This window comes from Drosophila simulans, chromosome X (assembly GCF_016746395.2).
Source record: "Drosophila simulans strain w501 chromosome X, Prin_Dsim_3.1, whole genome shotgun sequence".
NCBI classification, from domain to species: domain Eukaryota; kingdom Metazoa; phylum Arthropoda; class Insecta; order Diptera; family Drosophilidae; genus Drosophila; species Drosophila simulans.
Window position 1 is genome coordinate 21,033,591 of NC_052525.2, and position 14,486 is coordinate 21,048,076.

The window sequence follows — 14,486 nt, forward strand, 5'->3', positions numbered from 1 at the left end:
CTCCTTGTTGCACAAGTCGCAACTTTTCGATTTTGGGGCCACTTTCGTCTCATAGGAATTTAATCTTCTAGAGGGCCCACTTGAGTTTATCGCTTTGGAATGCGACTGACTTGGTACGGACGGACTTCGATGACGTTCTGTGAGGAAGGTGTTCAGCTCTCCCCATGTCGGGGGGGGGGCCATAAGGAGAGAGTTATCTTCGGGAGCTTGGATGAACACAGATATACCAGCAGGCAGTCCCAGTTCTCAGTGTTGATGCCTGACAGTTCTAAGGCAGTCAAGCAACCTTGAACAGTACTTTGCAGTACCTTCAAGGCCGCCCCAGATTCCTGTGGTATCGACTGCACATTAAACAGTATTTTCAATTGACTGTTTACCAACAATCGTTTATTTTCGAAACGCTCTATTAGGTTTTCCCACGCACAGCTGAAACCCTCGTTGGTGAGAGGCGAAATCGAAACTATGGCATGCGCGTCGCCACTTGTTTTGGCATTTAAATGGAATAACTTTTCAACCGGAGTCAGCCGTGGATTATTGATATAAATGGCTGTGAAAAGATCCCGGAAAGTCGGCCAGCGAAGATAGTCGCCTGCGAAAACTTCTGTATCGCATGGAGGCAACCGACAACCAGAGGAAATGTAGGGCTGGGGCGCAGCGTTCGCGGTTGGGATGGACTAAGACGTGCCCTGCTCGATTTTATCAACGAGCTGGGCAACACACCTTTCATAGACTGAATAGCAATAACTGTATTTAGCCCTGAGAATAGGCATGTTGCTTGCTGCCGCTTCGCCCGCTGACACAAAGCACTCTGAGCAGAGGTCGTATTCCTTTTCAACTTTGTCCCATAGGGTTCGGACTTGGTCGCGACGGACGCCAAGCATCGTGACGGTTGGAGCTGCGGATTCCGGAGTGTTGATCTGAGCCTCAAATTCGCTTAAGCGGTCAGAAACCGAAATGAATTTGGCTAGCGCTAGATCGGAAGCAGCCATATTTTAAGCTGTGCGCTGTACTGTGGCTTTGGATGGAGTAGCACAGTCGTCGGAAATCTGCGCAGGCGTTTTCACCGAAATGCTTGGGATTCTTACACTCTTGGGCCCTTGTGGTGAAAAAATAGACCTGGGACAATTTCTTCTTATCGTCCCCGATGGGCATAATCGAAGAAATACGAAATGGAAGGGAAGCGGTTTTGGAGCCCGTTCACACTTTTGAAAAAGTAGACAGATTCCTCAGACTGCACTTAATAAATTTAAGCTTGCCGCCGTGAACGGTATAAAGCAGCGGAAAAAGACCGTATAGGATGTAATGGGTGAGAAAGTGGTGTAAAATTTACGAAGTGGAATCGCCGTAGTTTAGACTAATTGGACAGGTGACTCGGAGTGAACAGCGAATTGTATAAATGACCTGTGATTTATGGTAATTAGGTCCACCTTATTTACGGTTGGAACGAAGAAAATTTTATTTTTTTGTTTACAAATGAAAATGGAATGGTGGAATTGGAGTCTTTTCTCCGCGTTGTAAGTACTTCTAAAATAAACACAAATTAATATCCAAGCAATACAGGAAAAAATATTTGTCGGGTGAACGACTTGTATTTGGCGGTCGTATTATTTATTTATGGATGATTTTTTTTGAAAACTTTCAAAAAAAAAAAAATTTAAAAATAATTTAATAAATATTGAAAAAGTTATTTATTATTTTACGGAAAAAATTGATGGAAAACAAAACGCCTTTTCCGCGTCGGCACTTGGAATAAATTTTATTTGTGGTTTGGATTTGCCGACGGGAAACAATTTAAACTTTGGTATATGTTTAAAAGGAATGCAGATAATATGCGCAATGTATGTCGGTAATATATGTGGATATAATATATGTTGATGTGATATATGTAATATATATGGATGTAGTATATGTTGATGTAATATATGTAATATATTTGGATGTAGTATATGTTGATGTAATATATGTTGATGTAATATATGGAACTGGCGGGTAAATGTTTAATTAATATTTTATTTGGAATGGCCAGAGGGTATGTGTTGTTGGTTGTTGTATTCTTCGATAGCAAAGCAAATTGTATTAAGTGGACTGCGGAGTTAAAGCAAAAAAATGTGTTGCGAAAAGAATTTGGCTTGCGTTGGACACAGTGAAACGAGAACAGAATTTTTGCCACTTTTGGCAAAGCTTTGGACTTAGAAATTTTCACTGAACTTGGCACAAATTATTTTCCATTTTTCACATTTGGAATTTAGCACTTTTCGGACTGGATGAATATTTATATATATTCGGAAATTTGGAATTAGAAATTTTCAAGAATGAGGGTGAAAGGAGAACGGTGGGTAATATGGCGGCGCCCGTGATAAGTACTTTTCTTTAATTGCCTTTTGTCGGAGAAATCCGTTAGATTTGGATTAGAATTGGATTTTCGAACCTTTTGCTGCAGACCGGCAATTAAAAGGAATGGAAATTTCGTACTCATCTTATAATTTGGTCGCTGGTGGACAAACTTGAAAATCCAGGGGATCCGGCTCGAAGGACCAAAAAATGATGGGTTGTTGGGGGTTGCTGTCCTGGAATTTTCCAAATATGCTGAAAAGAAAACACCCTATTTCCCCCTATTTCCCTTACACGTAAGCTAGCATAATCTCTCCACGGTACATTTGTATATGTCGCAGATCATTTATATGTAACGACATTTCTAGTAATTGCGCGTTTCTGCTATGCAGGCGCCTTTTCTATTCTTTTGATGCGTGGCAGAGAACCGTTAGAGTTTCTGCCGAACGTAGTCTGGTCGTGTGTATGAGCGCGGGGAAGTAGATGTCTGCAGTAATTACGGAAGCGTACAGCAAAATGCGGTGTGCATTAGTATTGATGTATGTGGACTAGAGTGGGTCTCCAAAATGTGTTGGTAATGCGTGTAGAGTTAAGAACTACCCATAATTCTGATTTTGTGAAGAGAGATTGAGTCAGTCAGTAATCGATTATTGAGCAGAACACATGCCTCGCTCACGCGCCAGAAAACGTTGCGCAGACAACGAGAATAGTGAAGAGGAAGATGATGAATCTCCGACATCAGAAGTGGGATCGCGTATACCTACTTTGAACAGTGAAAATGGTTTGCTGGCAATTTTGAAGTCGCAAAATCAAAATTTTTCTGAACTTTTGAAACAAGTGCAACACTCACAAAGAGAGCCAAAAGAATCGTTTGCTGTGGTATTGCCCAGGTTTAATCCTGATCGTGCGGGATCAGACGCGCAATCCTGGTGATCAACAGTGGACTACATCCTGTCGGAAAACGGTATGAAAGGCAGCGCTCTTGTGATGACCCTCAGCAAATCACTGGAAGGAAGCGCGTCTCATTGGATGTCACAGACTTGCTTTCCCGGTATATCATGGACACAGTTCCGAGACTTGTTTCTGCAACATTTTGCGGGAACAGAAACATTAGCGGCAGCAGTTATGAATCTGCTAAATGGACGCCCTGCGGAAGGCGAGTGCCTTTCGTTATATGGAAGCCGCTTATGAATGAAAGCCGCTTATGGCCAAATGGAAGACGCTGAGTGTGGAGCAAATCGCAGTGTCCATTACACTGGTGCATACAGCTGGAATTGAGAGGCGTTTGGCGTTTCATTTCCGACATCAGCACTCACAACGAGCTGCACCAAGAACTGAAGGCCTATTCATTTGACCGAGCCACATTTCAAACGATGGTACATCAGAGCCGCCAGGAAAACGAGCTAAGTCCTACTTCGAGTGTCACAACTGCGGAAAGCCTGGTTACAAAACGGCGGATTGTCGATCAAAAACAATGGCAGTGCACGTCCAGCAACCCGGCAAGCAACCATCCGGAAAAGACCGGTCTACTTTGACTTGTTTCACCTGCGGAAAAGCTGGACACATCTCTACAGTATGTCCTGATCGTCAGGACGTTCGTAGTGTACCAAAAACAAAAAAAAGATGTCAACCTGTAGGAACGTTTTCGCAATCTGGTGAGTCGTTCCAATTTTGTTTTGATTCTGGATCCGAGTCTTCACTCATCAAGGAGGCTACTACGCATAGACTATCTGAATCCAGAATGGGCAACGTAGCTATTTCAAGGGGTATTAGTAGCAATACTATTTGTAGCACTTTGCAGATATTGGGCAATGTTTTGATATGTGAACGTTTATATGAAATATTTTTTCATGTAGTGTTATTTATCGGGCCAGTCTCATATTTTCGACCCCTAGAGTTCGTAGGTGGTGGTCGTACTTGCAATCTTTTGAATTTGATATTTAGTATAGACCATGTGAGAACATGTGTATTGGTTTGGCTCGTGTCGACTTTCTGTTTTGGAATCCGGTTCCAAAAATTGTCGATGTGGTTAGAGAAATGGCAAAACGTAACATGGAAAAGAATGCCAAAATTGATAAAGCTAGATTTGATTAAAATAAAGCTTCTATTGTAAGACACAAGGTAGGAGACCATGTTTTGCTTAAAAATGAAGAGCGTCATCAGACCGACCTAGATCCTAAGTTTAAATGTCCACTTGTAGTGGTCGAAGTATTACCAGGAGATCGATATAAACTCAAAGCATTAACTAATAACCGAACTTATAAATATTCTAATGAATTTTTGCGATGTATGCCTGAGAGGAGGATTACCACAGTGTTTGATGATGAAGACGCAGAAGACGCCAGTGAGGGCTGTGATCTTGAGAACGACTAAGAATTCGTAAACCTCCGGACCTATTCCAAATGCGACTTTCTCTACCTCATGGGTGCCCGAGTTAAGTGGTTCGCCATTTTGTTGCAGTTAAGCTTAAATTTGGTAACGGTTGGTGGTGTGAGTTAACTGGCCGGCTTATAGACTTCGTCATCTGGGTGCCACGTATGTTGGCCGGATTATCGAGTTGTAAGCTGTGAGCTAGGCTAACAAAAGATGGACTGCCCGGTTTGAAAAACTTTGCGCTAGTAGAAAAATGTATTATAAATCCAGAACTTTAACGATTTATGTGTAAAATTATGATTGATTGCTTGAAAGTTGTTGGTAATCCGGATCTCATGGCTTAAATGTAATAAGTGAAATGTTTTAAATACTTGTATTGGTTTGCTTTGAAGTAATAAAGAATGAAGAATAACTTAATGAATTAATAACGATGATCGATATTAAGGGATTACTAGCACACGTGGACGGGTGATAGATCAGGAAGGCCGTGTCGCAGATCATGCAAATGTAATTGTGCGTTTCTGCTTGGCACGCGCCATGCAGGCGACTTTTCTATTCTTTTGATGCGCGGCAGAGAACCGTTAGAGTTTCTGCCGAACGTCTGGTTGTGTGTAGAAGCGCGGGGAAGTAGATGTCTGCAGGAATAACGGAAGCGTACAGAAAAATGCTGTGTGCAATAGTATTGATGTATATGGACTGGAGTGGGTCTCCAAATTGTGTTGGTAATGCGTTTAGAGTTAAGAACTACGCATAATTCTGAATTTGTGAAGAGAGATTGAGTCAGTCAATGATCGATTATTGAGCAGAACAGACATGCCTCGCTCACACGCCAGAAAACGTTGCGCAGACAACGAGAATAGTGAAGAGGATGAAGGGAATTTGATGATGAATTTCCGACATATACATTATAATTAAGGTACAGTATCCATAATAATATCTTTTAAGCAACACATTAAGTTCATAAGTTCAGAACAATAAAAGATTTCAAAAAAAAAAAAAAACATTCTTCGTGTTGATTCTGTATGAGTATGAACACAAGAAATTAAAATGCACTTTACAATTTTGTATTCAAAACATGTATTTATGTCTTTGTTTTTAAAAACCAAGTAAATATACTACTCAAGACCTAACATTAATTTAGCTTAATCTAGATAACGACAAAAAATTTAATAATTCAATTAAAAATTGAAATATTTAATTAAAAATTTTATTACTTGATACCCAATCTGCCACGGAAATGCTCTTCTGTGGAAGCGTTTTCAAAAAAACAAAACCAAGAGTGCACAAAGAGGACGCACCGTGAACTAACGGTACAACTGTTGGACCTTGTACCCGAACGGGCCGTGCGCAAAAGGGGAAATAACGGGATCCCGGCGGCCTATAAAGGGACGGCGGAAGCGCAGCTCGAGGCAGTCAGTCTCAACACGCGAGGAGTACGTACGCGAGGATAGTCGAGGAGAGTACCGGCGCGAGTCGCGCGGTCAGCGCGCAGTCGGAACGGGGTCTGAAGGCGGAGGAGTAGGAGACAGTTAGTGAGACAGCAAGATCGCGTACGGAAAAAGGCCGAGCGTCGGAGTGTTAACGGAAGGAGCTCGGAAGTGAGAACGCGCGGTCAAGTCAGAAGGAAAGGAACAGGGCAAGCATCGGGCGGCAAGAAGCCCGAAGGACGCGAAAGGACGATCACCACAAGCAAGTGGAGATCCTGGGAGTGGAGGAGAAGGATCGGGCGTGTCGTAAGGATCAGTGGAGTCAGTGGCCAGCAAAGGTAGTCCCAGGCCGAGCGTTGCCTCGCCCGTGGACGATACACACTGCACCATAACATCCTAGTCCCGGCCGGGCCGACTCGTCGTCCGCGTCAAGGAGCAAGCAGTACCACGGAGGCAAGGCGTTGCAGGAGAAGCGCCGCAGGAGTAGTGAGATCTCCGAAGAAATTATATTTGAAACGGTAGAATAACGGCTATAATAAGAACCCATTGCTTTTCCTTGGTCGGGCAATCACACAAATCATAAATTTGGTGGGACGAACGCGCAAACTCTCTGAGCTACCCGCTGCAATCCGTAGCGAGCGAAGTAAGAAAATCAGTTCTTCACAGCATCTTGCTTTAAAATTATTCGGATAATCCTGCAGTTCAAGATTACTCGTGGTTGAAAACGGCTGCGGCCCACCTAAAAAATCATGGGTAGGAGCTGTCCCAAATGCAAGCAAAATTGGAAAATTCTTGTTTAATATGCCTCTTCTCCTTCACAGAAAAGGAATTCTTAAAGCTGCGCATTTGACGACAGGGTCGCAATCTTCTGATTGCTGGCCGTTAAGAGAGGCGTGTTGGCGAGGTGTGTTGCTGTCGGCAGTTGGAGTCTGCGGTTGGAGTTGGTGTCTTAAGCGGTGTCGCCGTAGGCGAAGTTGGTGCCGAACAGAGAGTTGCACACTTTCACGGCCACGTTGCGACGGGCGATCTTCTTGGATCTGCCGTGGGCGTGGAACTTTTGGTTGTCCACCGTGATTCCCATTAAAAGTAATCTATCAGCAGTTCCGTTTATGTAATATAATAGACTTAAAAATTAATTTTATTCTTGCTCCTAATAATTCCGAATAGTTAGTACACCTATTGTTCCGTTTGAAAGTATATCATATGTGCCAGTAAAAAGGATAACTGTACTTCAGCGGGAGACTGCAGTTTGGCTCTTGAAGTGGACACACACAGAAAAGCCAAGTTAAGAAAACAGGTGGCGGAAAAGCGAGTGGGAGTGCAGAGTCCAGAGTCCAGAGCCCGGCGTGCGGTTACGGATACGGATCAGTACTTGATCAGATTGCTGACCGGAAAGGATCGCCGGAGACTCATGCACTTCTCTCTGTCGATGAACAGGGCATTGACCTTGTTGCGCAGATCTACCTCCAAGGTGCAGCGCGTCTTTAGTAGGCCCTGGTGGGTGGCCTCCGCCTCCATCAGCTTGTGGTGCAGCGTCTCCACGGCACCCTGGATGTCCTGCACCTCTTGGACAAGGCGGTCCTGGGCGTGGTCCTTGCACAGCTCGACGCCCTCGCGGTGGGAGCGGGCTTCCAGTCGCGTCTGGGCCACTTTTAACGGCCCGGACTTGTCCTGGATGGCCTTCTGCAGCAGGAAGAGATGCTTCTCCATGTCGAACAGCTCCTGTTGGACCTTCTGCAGGTGCAGCTGCACCCGGTTCTTCGCCTCAGCCATCTCCTGCGAGCGGCGATCGAAGGCGTTGTTCGTGTTGCTCCAGAAGTCCCACACGGTGGTGGCCACCGAGTTGACCACACTCTGGGCATCGCTTCGCAGCTGGGAGAGCTTCGCGCGCTCCGCCTGGGAGCTGTGGAAACAAGGGATTGAAAAGGGTACAAGAATCTCGATTTTGGATGCGAATTTGATTAGCTTTCGGCTTAATGAACGAATCACCTCTATAGGCATCCTTTACTCCTACTCCTTTAAGCTAAATAATGGGTATTCGATAGGCGAGGCACAAGACAAATGGACTCACCGGCGGACGTGCTCGCTGCTGGCCTGCGCCCAGGACTCCTGGGTGCTGACCGAGGGATCGAACTTCTCGATGCCGCCGTAGTAGGTGATGCCGCGGCTGTGGTTGTTCAGCTGGTGGCACATGGAGTCGATGCCGAGCGAGGACTCCTTGTGCGACACATCGTCCTCGAGGAGATGCTGGGCGCCACGGCAGTCGAGGGCCTGCTTCGAGATCTTCTCGTGCAGGCCGCCCAGGCGGTCACGGGAGTTCCTCAAGTTGTTGATCTCCACGAGAAGGGCCTTCTCTACGATGTCATGCACCTTCTCCGTGCCCTGGCGCGACTCACGGTGAAAGAGGCACTCCTGGGCGATGTGCAGCGGTATCTCCAGGTCGAGGAGCGCCTTGCCGCACTGCCGCTGCAGCTCGTTGATGTCCGACATCTCGGCGATCAGCTTCTCCAGCTCCGCGTTCAGCTCGTTGCGCCAGAAAGTCAGGTCAGTGATGCGCTCGCCTAGCCTTCGGCCGGCGTCCCTCTGGCCCGAGGTGGCCTTCTCGTCCGTCTCCCGCATCAGACGCACTGCGTCATTCCGCATGCGCTCCGAGAGGTTGCTGAAAGACACGATGAATCATGCGGTTGTCCTTCTTGCAATAGTATGGTACCAGATATTCATACATACATATGTCATACGTCTTTTCAATAAGGAGCTAGCCACTTACCGATTCATGTTCGACTCGGAGTACTTGGTCATGTTGTTGTTGTACCACTCGTTGCTGGTGTACCGCGTGTAGAGGGCAGCCCGGGCGGCGTGCTGCGGATTGCGATCGAATCCGGTGACCAGGTTGGGGAATATCATGCCGTCCGTCTTCATGCCCTTGGGCAGGAAGCACTGCTTGGTCAGCTGGTTGGTCACCGGCTGCTCGGGCATATGCTTCACCTGGATTAGCTCATAGGCCATAGCCGGGCGCCACGGGTGCTTCGTGGGCGTCTCGTAGGCGGCGCCAACTCTCGGCGGGATCGAAGGCCCCATGACGGGCTCCATGCAGGGCGGAGCGCCCGCCTGGCTCCATGGCTGCAATTGGGAATACATGACCGTGGTTGGCGGGATGGGCGATCCGCCGGATCCGGCTCCGACACCACCCCCATTGTGACTCATCGCGGTCGAAGGTTTCGGTAATGGTATCGGTTATAAGTCGAATCGTTGGGATAGTGAAGTACTAGTAATTTGTGCCACTTGGAATTTGGACTGGGTGTTGGGAACAAACGAATGATTTCAAAAAGCACAGATACGTTCCCGTTCGAGGAGTGGAGTAAACTAAACTAATCTCAGACTGTGACCGGGTGACAGGGCCCAGCGTTCAAAAGTGGCCTACTCCGATTGCTCACCGAATTTTAGCCAAGTGGCATTGCAACAGAAATAAAGTAAGCTATAAAGCATAATGTGGTATGTGCCATGACTCCAGCTCGATCCATATATCGAACGAAAAAGGATCAAATGACATGGCTGATGCGATATCGAAATCAACGTGATAGTCCTCCATGCAGGAAGCAGACATATAGATATGCCTTCTGGGTGCCCACCTACATCTAAAGCAGCTACATCTTGGCCAGGTGCTACACTACTTTTCAGTGCTGCTATGGTAGATGAATGCCAAGATACGAAACTACATACATACATACATAGGTGCAATGGGTAATGGTATGGGTTAGTGGTACATAGGACTCCATGAGGTTCCGGTGGTCCTTGCGCTCGTTGTACTCGTTCATGTCAGCGGTGGGCCACTTGTCCAGAAGGTTGCCCTTGACCAGGCGGTGATCGAAGATGCGGTTCTCGAGGTAGGAGTGCTTGTGGAACTTGAGCACCTCCTGCCCCTTGAGCGGTGCCATGGTGCCGGCGAAACGTGAGTCCTACTCGGGGTTTGGAGCACTCACTATCGGTACACTGGATCGCAACAGCAGGTTCTTGAGCGTTTCTGGCGCCTTTTGCTGTGGATTCGGGTAGCGTTGGCTCAGATAGTGATCCTCGTTGGCCCAGCAGAGCATTGGTCGACGGACTTGATATATTACCACTTCTCTTCCTCGGAGATCCCTTTCCTTTGGGTCTGTGCGGTCCTGCGGCTATGGATAGAATGGTCCCAGCGCCCGCGCTCGGTGGCTTCTTCTCTGGCGGGCTTATTGATTAAACGGTAGCCTGGCAACGGTATCGCCTGGCAATGGGTTCCTTCAACGATTTGTGGAATCGATGGCAATGACACGGGTTATTGACCCACTTGCCAATGAGGGTCAGACTGGGCCGTAGGCCCCACTGAGTTAGTTTCTCAATTATTGACCTTGCTTAGTGCCGAATTAATTAGGCTGTTGGTTTTCAATTGATTAGCTTGAAGACCTTATCCTTATCGAACCCACATTTTCAATAGTATTGAATGAATGCATTGAATAGATATTCTTAGTGGGACGTTCTTATATTCCCTTCTTTTTTAATATCTAAATATCCATTTATAAATGAGGCACCTTTTGCCATTAAAGAGGGAATTTAAAGGAGTTATTTATAAATTTAAATTTGCTCAAAGAAATTTTAACAGTTTAAACAAGTGTAAATTTCCTTTGTAACCCCAAAGATCAAAGCTCGAATATGAGTTTCTGTACATCAGTTCATGCACTAACAGTTAAGCTTAAAGCCGTAGATTTATTTAAACAATCAACTACATGTACCTTATGTATACAACTAACTATTGGCTTCACTAGAGAATTAGCACCGTAAGCAGGGACATTAAAATAAGTCCCTCTAATGGGGACCGCCGCCACTGGGCCCCTGCTGCTTGAGCGTCTTAAGGTTCTTTTCGAAGCGCTCAAACTCGCTGTCGATCATCCTGTCTGCCTCGTCGAAGACCTGCTCAACGGACTCCACTTCCGGTATGTAGAACTGCAGCATGTTCTGCACGCCGTTCTTCAGCGTCACAATGGAGCTGGGGCAGGAGGAGCAGGAGCCCTGCATCTTTAGCTTGACTACGCCGGCCTCGTAGCCCATGAAGACGATGTCGCCACCGTCCTCCTGGACGGTTGGCCGGATGCGCGTGTCCAGCAGCTCCTTGATCATCATCACCGTCTCGTCGTCATCCTCGAGAATCTCGGTGTCCGCATTGGGCTGGGCATCGTTGAGGACTGGCAAGCCGCTGGCAAAGAAGTCCATTATGACGGCAAACACCTCTGGCTTAATCAGGCTCCACTCGGCGCCCTCCTGCTTCGATATGGTGATGAAATCGGAGCCAAAGAACACGCCCTTAACGCCCTCCACGCGGAACAGCAATTTGGCTGCGGATCCAGTGATAATTACAAATAGAAGTACATTTCATTAGGATTATATAATATCAAAAACTGGAAAGTTACAACGATCGGCCGTATGCATTATTAATCTTGTGGATCTAACAAAAATGTTTGGTTTCCAAGAACATCTAACAATTCAGTATTATGGCCTCCAGATGGAGTGCTTCCACTTGTTGTGCGCAAACTAGTTGCGCTTTAATTAGATAGAGACGCAACACTTTAGAACCTACAAGAATGTGTTCACAAAACCCCATTTTTTTTTAGAACGAATTTGTTTTTAAACCATTTTTAGAACAACTAAAAAAAATAAATTATTGCACATATTGAAATAGGCATTTAAAAAACAAGCTAAATGGTTGCACTTCGAGAGGCTGTTTTAAAATCTGAAATAATTAAATTGTGATTATTTAGATAATTCTTTACATTTTTAATTATGGGTGGCAGTAGAAATATCTAAATTCTGCGACTTTGTGCGTTAAGAATTTGTAAACAGCCAGGAACGTAATAAGTAATACTCAATTTTTCATCATCAGTATATATATATACTGATAGTGCTAGTAATGTAAATTGTATTTATATATATTGATTAATTTCTAACTGAATTACCCAGGTTACATTATTTTGCACCTTTTCATTCTTTTTCAAGAATGAATATTATAAAAATGTCCAGTTTTTCCCTACACTCCCTACCAAACCAAAACTACTTCAAATTAATGAAAGCATAGTATTTTCAAATTTAAATTAGTTTGCTAAGAACACTGAAGAACGCCACCAGATCCACCTTGAGCTCTACCATTGAAGATATAGCGCTTCCTTCACAAACTGCCTACGTATTGCATCAATTTCGGGGTGGAAGCATCAAGTATCTCTCTGCTAAAAGATAACCGCCTATTTTGGAGGCAATCAGAAAAACTGGACCTTTACAGCAATGTGATCTTTTCGGCCACCCGAGAACCGATTTATGGGATACCCAGGGAGCCGCACGTGGATCCTTACTCACCCAAAGGACTGCTGTGGGCGGTGGTTCCGTGGGGGAAGTCGTACGTGTTCCCCTTTCCCAGGACGTCCACGCCGGGCAGGAACTTCAAGCTCTCCGGATTCGGAGTGTCCTGGGTCTGGATGAACATGCTCCTTCTGCACGCCACCGGCATCCGCAACTCTAGCAGCCCGCGTTCCGCAGACTGACCACATCCCCATTCCTGGTGACCCGCTCCGCGATGGTTACGCGTGTTAGAGATGCCCGCAAAACTGCGCACCCTGGAGAACAGCGGCAATGGGTTACTCCTGTGGGCATCGGGTGATCGTGGAGTACTTACAGTTGTCGCGACCCCAGGCGCGTGTTTCGCAGCGTATTTATAGCCGCTTGGGACAGAAATTTCGACATGTCGTTCGCTTTTGCGTTTGATAATAAAAACTAACGAAAAGTCAGCTAACAGCTGCTGAAGGGTTGCCAACGCTGTTCGATTAGTTTATGGTGGGAAGCCAGAATAGCCAACTAGCACGGACCAAAACCCTGCTGCGATACCGTTTTACTAAAAAATTTATAATTGGGCAACATTGAACCAATACTCGCAAGTATGAGCGCAACAAATCAGAATACACTTGACAATTTTATATTCAATACTTGTATTTAATGTGTTCATGTTTTTAAAAATCAAGTAATTTACCACTCAAGACCTAAAATTAATATTGCTCTATCTAGTTAACGACAACAAATGTAATTCACTGGTAAGCAAAATTTTTATTTTATACCCAATCTGCCACCGAAATGCTCTTCTGTGGAAGCGATTTCATAATAAAAAAAAAAACAAGCCAACAGTGTATAACAAAATACACGGAAAAAATTAATCAGCATTACCAAGGAACCTTGCGTTAAAATTATTCGGATAATCTTGCAGTTCAAGATTACTCGTGGTTGAAAACGGCTGCGGCCCACCTAAAAATTCATAAGTAAGAGCTGTTCCAAATGCAAGCTAAATTGGTAAATTCTTGTTTAATATGCCTCTTCACCTTCACAGAGAAGGAATTCTTAAAGCTGCGCATTTGGCGTCAGGGTCGCAATCTTCTGATTGCTGGCCGTTAAGAGAGGCGTGTTGGCGAGGTGTGTTGCTGTCGGCAGTTGGAGTCTGCGGCTGGAGTTGGTGTCTTAAGCGCTGTCGTCGTAGGTGAAGTTTGTGCCGAATAGAGAGTTGCACACTTTCACGGCCACGTTTCGACGGGCGATCTTCTTGGATCTGCCGTGGGCGTGGAACTTCTGGTTGTCCACCGTGATTCCCATATGCTGCATGTAAGTGACCTTGTGCCAAGATAATCCGTAGTCCACGTAGTTGAGTCCCGGGCGCATCTGCAGGGGAATTGATTACTGACAGTCAATATAGTGAGGTAAGCTGGCCTACAATGCAAAGAATGCTCGCCGGGTGCATGGTCTCCCAGCCAAAGGGTAGCTCCGTACGCTGGGCAGCATTGGCCGAAGGGTACATCTTGGGTACGACATAGCCCCTGCGCTCCCACTCCGCGAACAGCTTGTAGATGGCAAACGAAGCCAGATTCAACATGGGCAGATCATCATCCGGAGCATCGGCCTCATCTTCGTTGGTATCCGTCTCCACCTTGTGAATACCGGGCGGCTTGGGGGTCATCTTTGCAATTATAAAATCGCGCCAAGCCTCCTCGCAGGCCGCGTTCTTGGCTGTCATTTCCGAGGTACCCTTGCCCACGTACTGAGTCGAGTTCACAGTGACAACGGCCGTGAATCCCCCGTAGGTATTGCTGACGATGGTGAAATCGCTGATGGTCACGCCCTTAACCTCCTTGAGGGCCATCAGAGCGTTCTTGGGGAGCATGGACTCGCGCAGCTGGCGGTTCTGTCGCAGCTTCTTGTCCCGAGTGCGTTCTACGATCGAGTTAGAAGACATATATGTTATTTTAAAAAATAAATTTAAAGTTGTTAAGTAATTTCCAGTCTGTCCTTTCATAAGAATTC

At 45.9% G+C, this 14,486-nt stretch overlaps 3 protein-coding genes across 7 annotated transcripts in view; all 3 read right to left on the minus strand.

The window, feature by feature from the left end:
- Positions 1-6,999: 6,999 nt before the first annotated feature.
- LOC6726616 overlaps positions 7,000-14,486 on the minus strand; it is a 30,402-nt gene continuing 22,915 nt past the window's right edge. For 3 of the 5 annotated variants that reach the window (XM_039297233.1, XM_039297235.2, XM_039297236.2), the window contains exons 3-4: positions 13,900-14,396; positions 13,225-13,847 (exon numbers count right to left, since the gene is read on the minus strand). In XM_039297233.1, the coding sequence (XP_039153167.1) occupies positions 13,650-13,847; positions 13,900-14,396 (695 nt within the window). In that variant the 3' untranslated portion in view covers positions 13,225-13,649. Of the gene's footprint in view, positions 7,169-13,224; positions 13,848-13,899; positions 14,397-14,486 lie in introns of those variants that run through there. The other 2 variants (XM_039297234.2, XR_005544602.2) reach the window with 2 other exon arrangements.
- LOC6726613 (tektin-3) lies at positions 7,233-9,404 on the minus strand. The gene is made up of 3 exons (XM_002107526.4): positions 8,899-9,404; positions 8,203-8,790; positions 7,233-8,034 (listed from the first exon to the last, which is right to left on the minus strand). Exons 1-3 carry the CDS (start codon positions 9,333-9,335, stop codon positions 7,497-7,499), a joined length of 1,563 nt encoding a protein of 520 aa, XP_002107562.3. The 5' UTR covers positions 9,336-9,404; the 3' UTR covers positions 7,233-7,496.
- LOC120285321 (NFU1 iron-sulfur cluster scaffold homolog, mitochondrial) lies at positions 10,813-12,980 on the minus strand. Its single transcript, XM_039297240.2, has 3 exons — positions 12,820-12,980; positions 12,504-12,760; positions 10,813-11,491 (listed from the first exon to the last, which is right to left on the minus strand). Exons 1-3 carry the CDS (start codon positions 12,885-12,887, stop codon positions 10,965-10,967), a joined length of 852 nt encoding a protein of 283 aa, XP_039153174.1. The 5' UTR covers positions 12,888-12,980; the 3' UTR covers positions 10,813-10,964.

What these genes read in the sequence shown, in the direction of transcription:
- LOC6726613 (XM_002107526.4), bottom strand. Translation starts at nt 9,335, where the DNA reads ATGAGTCACAATGGGGGTGGTGTCGGAGCCGGATCCGGCGGATCGCCC. An exon ending in TCCGAGTCGAACATGAATCG is followed by an intron (nt 8,791 to 8,898) that starts GTAAGTGGCTAG and finishes CGTGTCTTTCAG; the next exon opens with CAACCTCTCGGAGCGCATGC. An exon ending in AGCAGCGAGCACGTCCGCCG is followed by an intron (nt 8,035 to 8,202) that starts GTGAGTCCATTT and finishes TTGTTTCCACAG; the next exon opens with CTCCCAGGCGGAGCGCGCGA.
- LOC120285321 (XM_039297240.2), bottom strand. Translation starts at nt 12,887, where the DNA reads ATGTCGAAATTTCTGTCCCAAGCGGCTATAAATACGCTGCGAAACACG. An exon ending in CGCCTGGGGTCGCGACAACT is followed by an intron (nt 12,761 to 12,819) that starts GTAAGTACTCCA and finishes GCTGTTCTCCAG; the next exon opens with GGTGCGCAGTTTTGCGGGCA. An exon ending in CGCCCACAGCAGTCCTTTGG is followed by an intron (nt 11,492 to 12,503) that starts GTGAGTAAGGAT and finishes CTGGATCCGCAG; the next exon opens with CCAAATTGCTGTTCCGCGTG.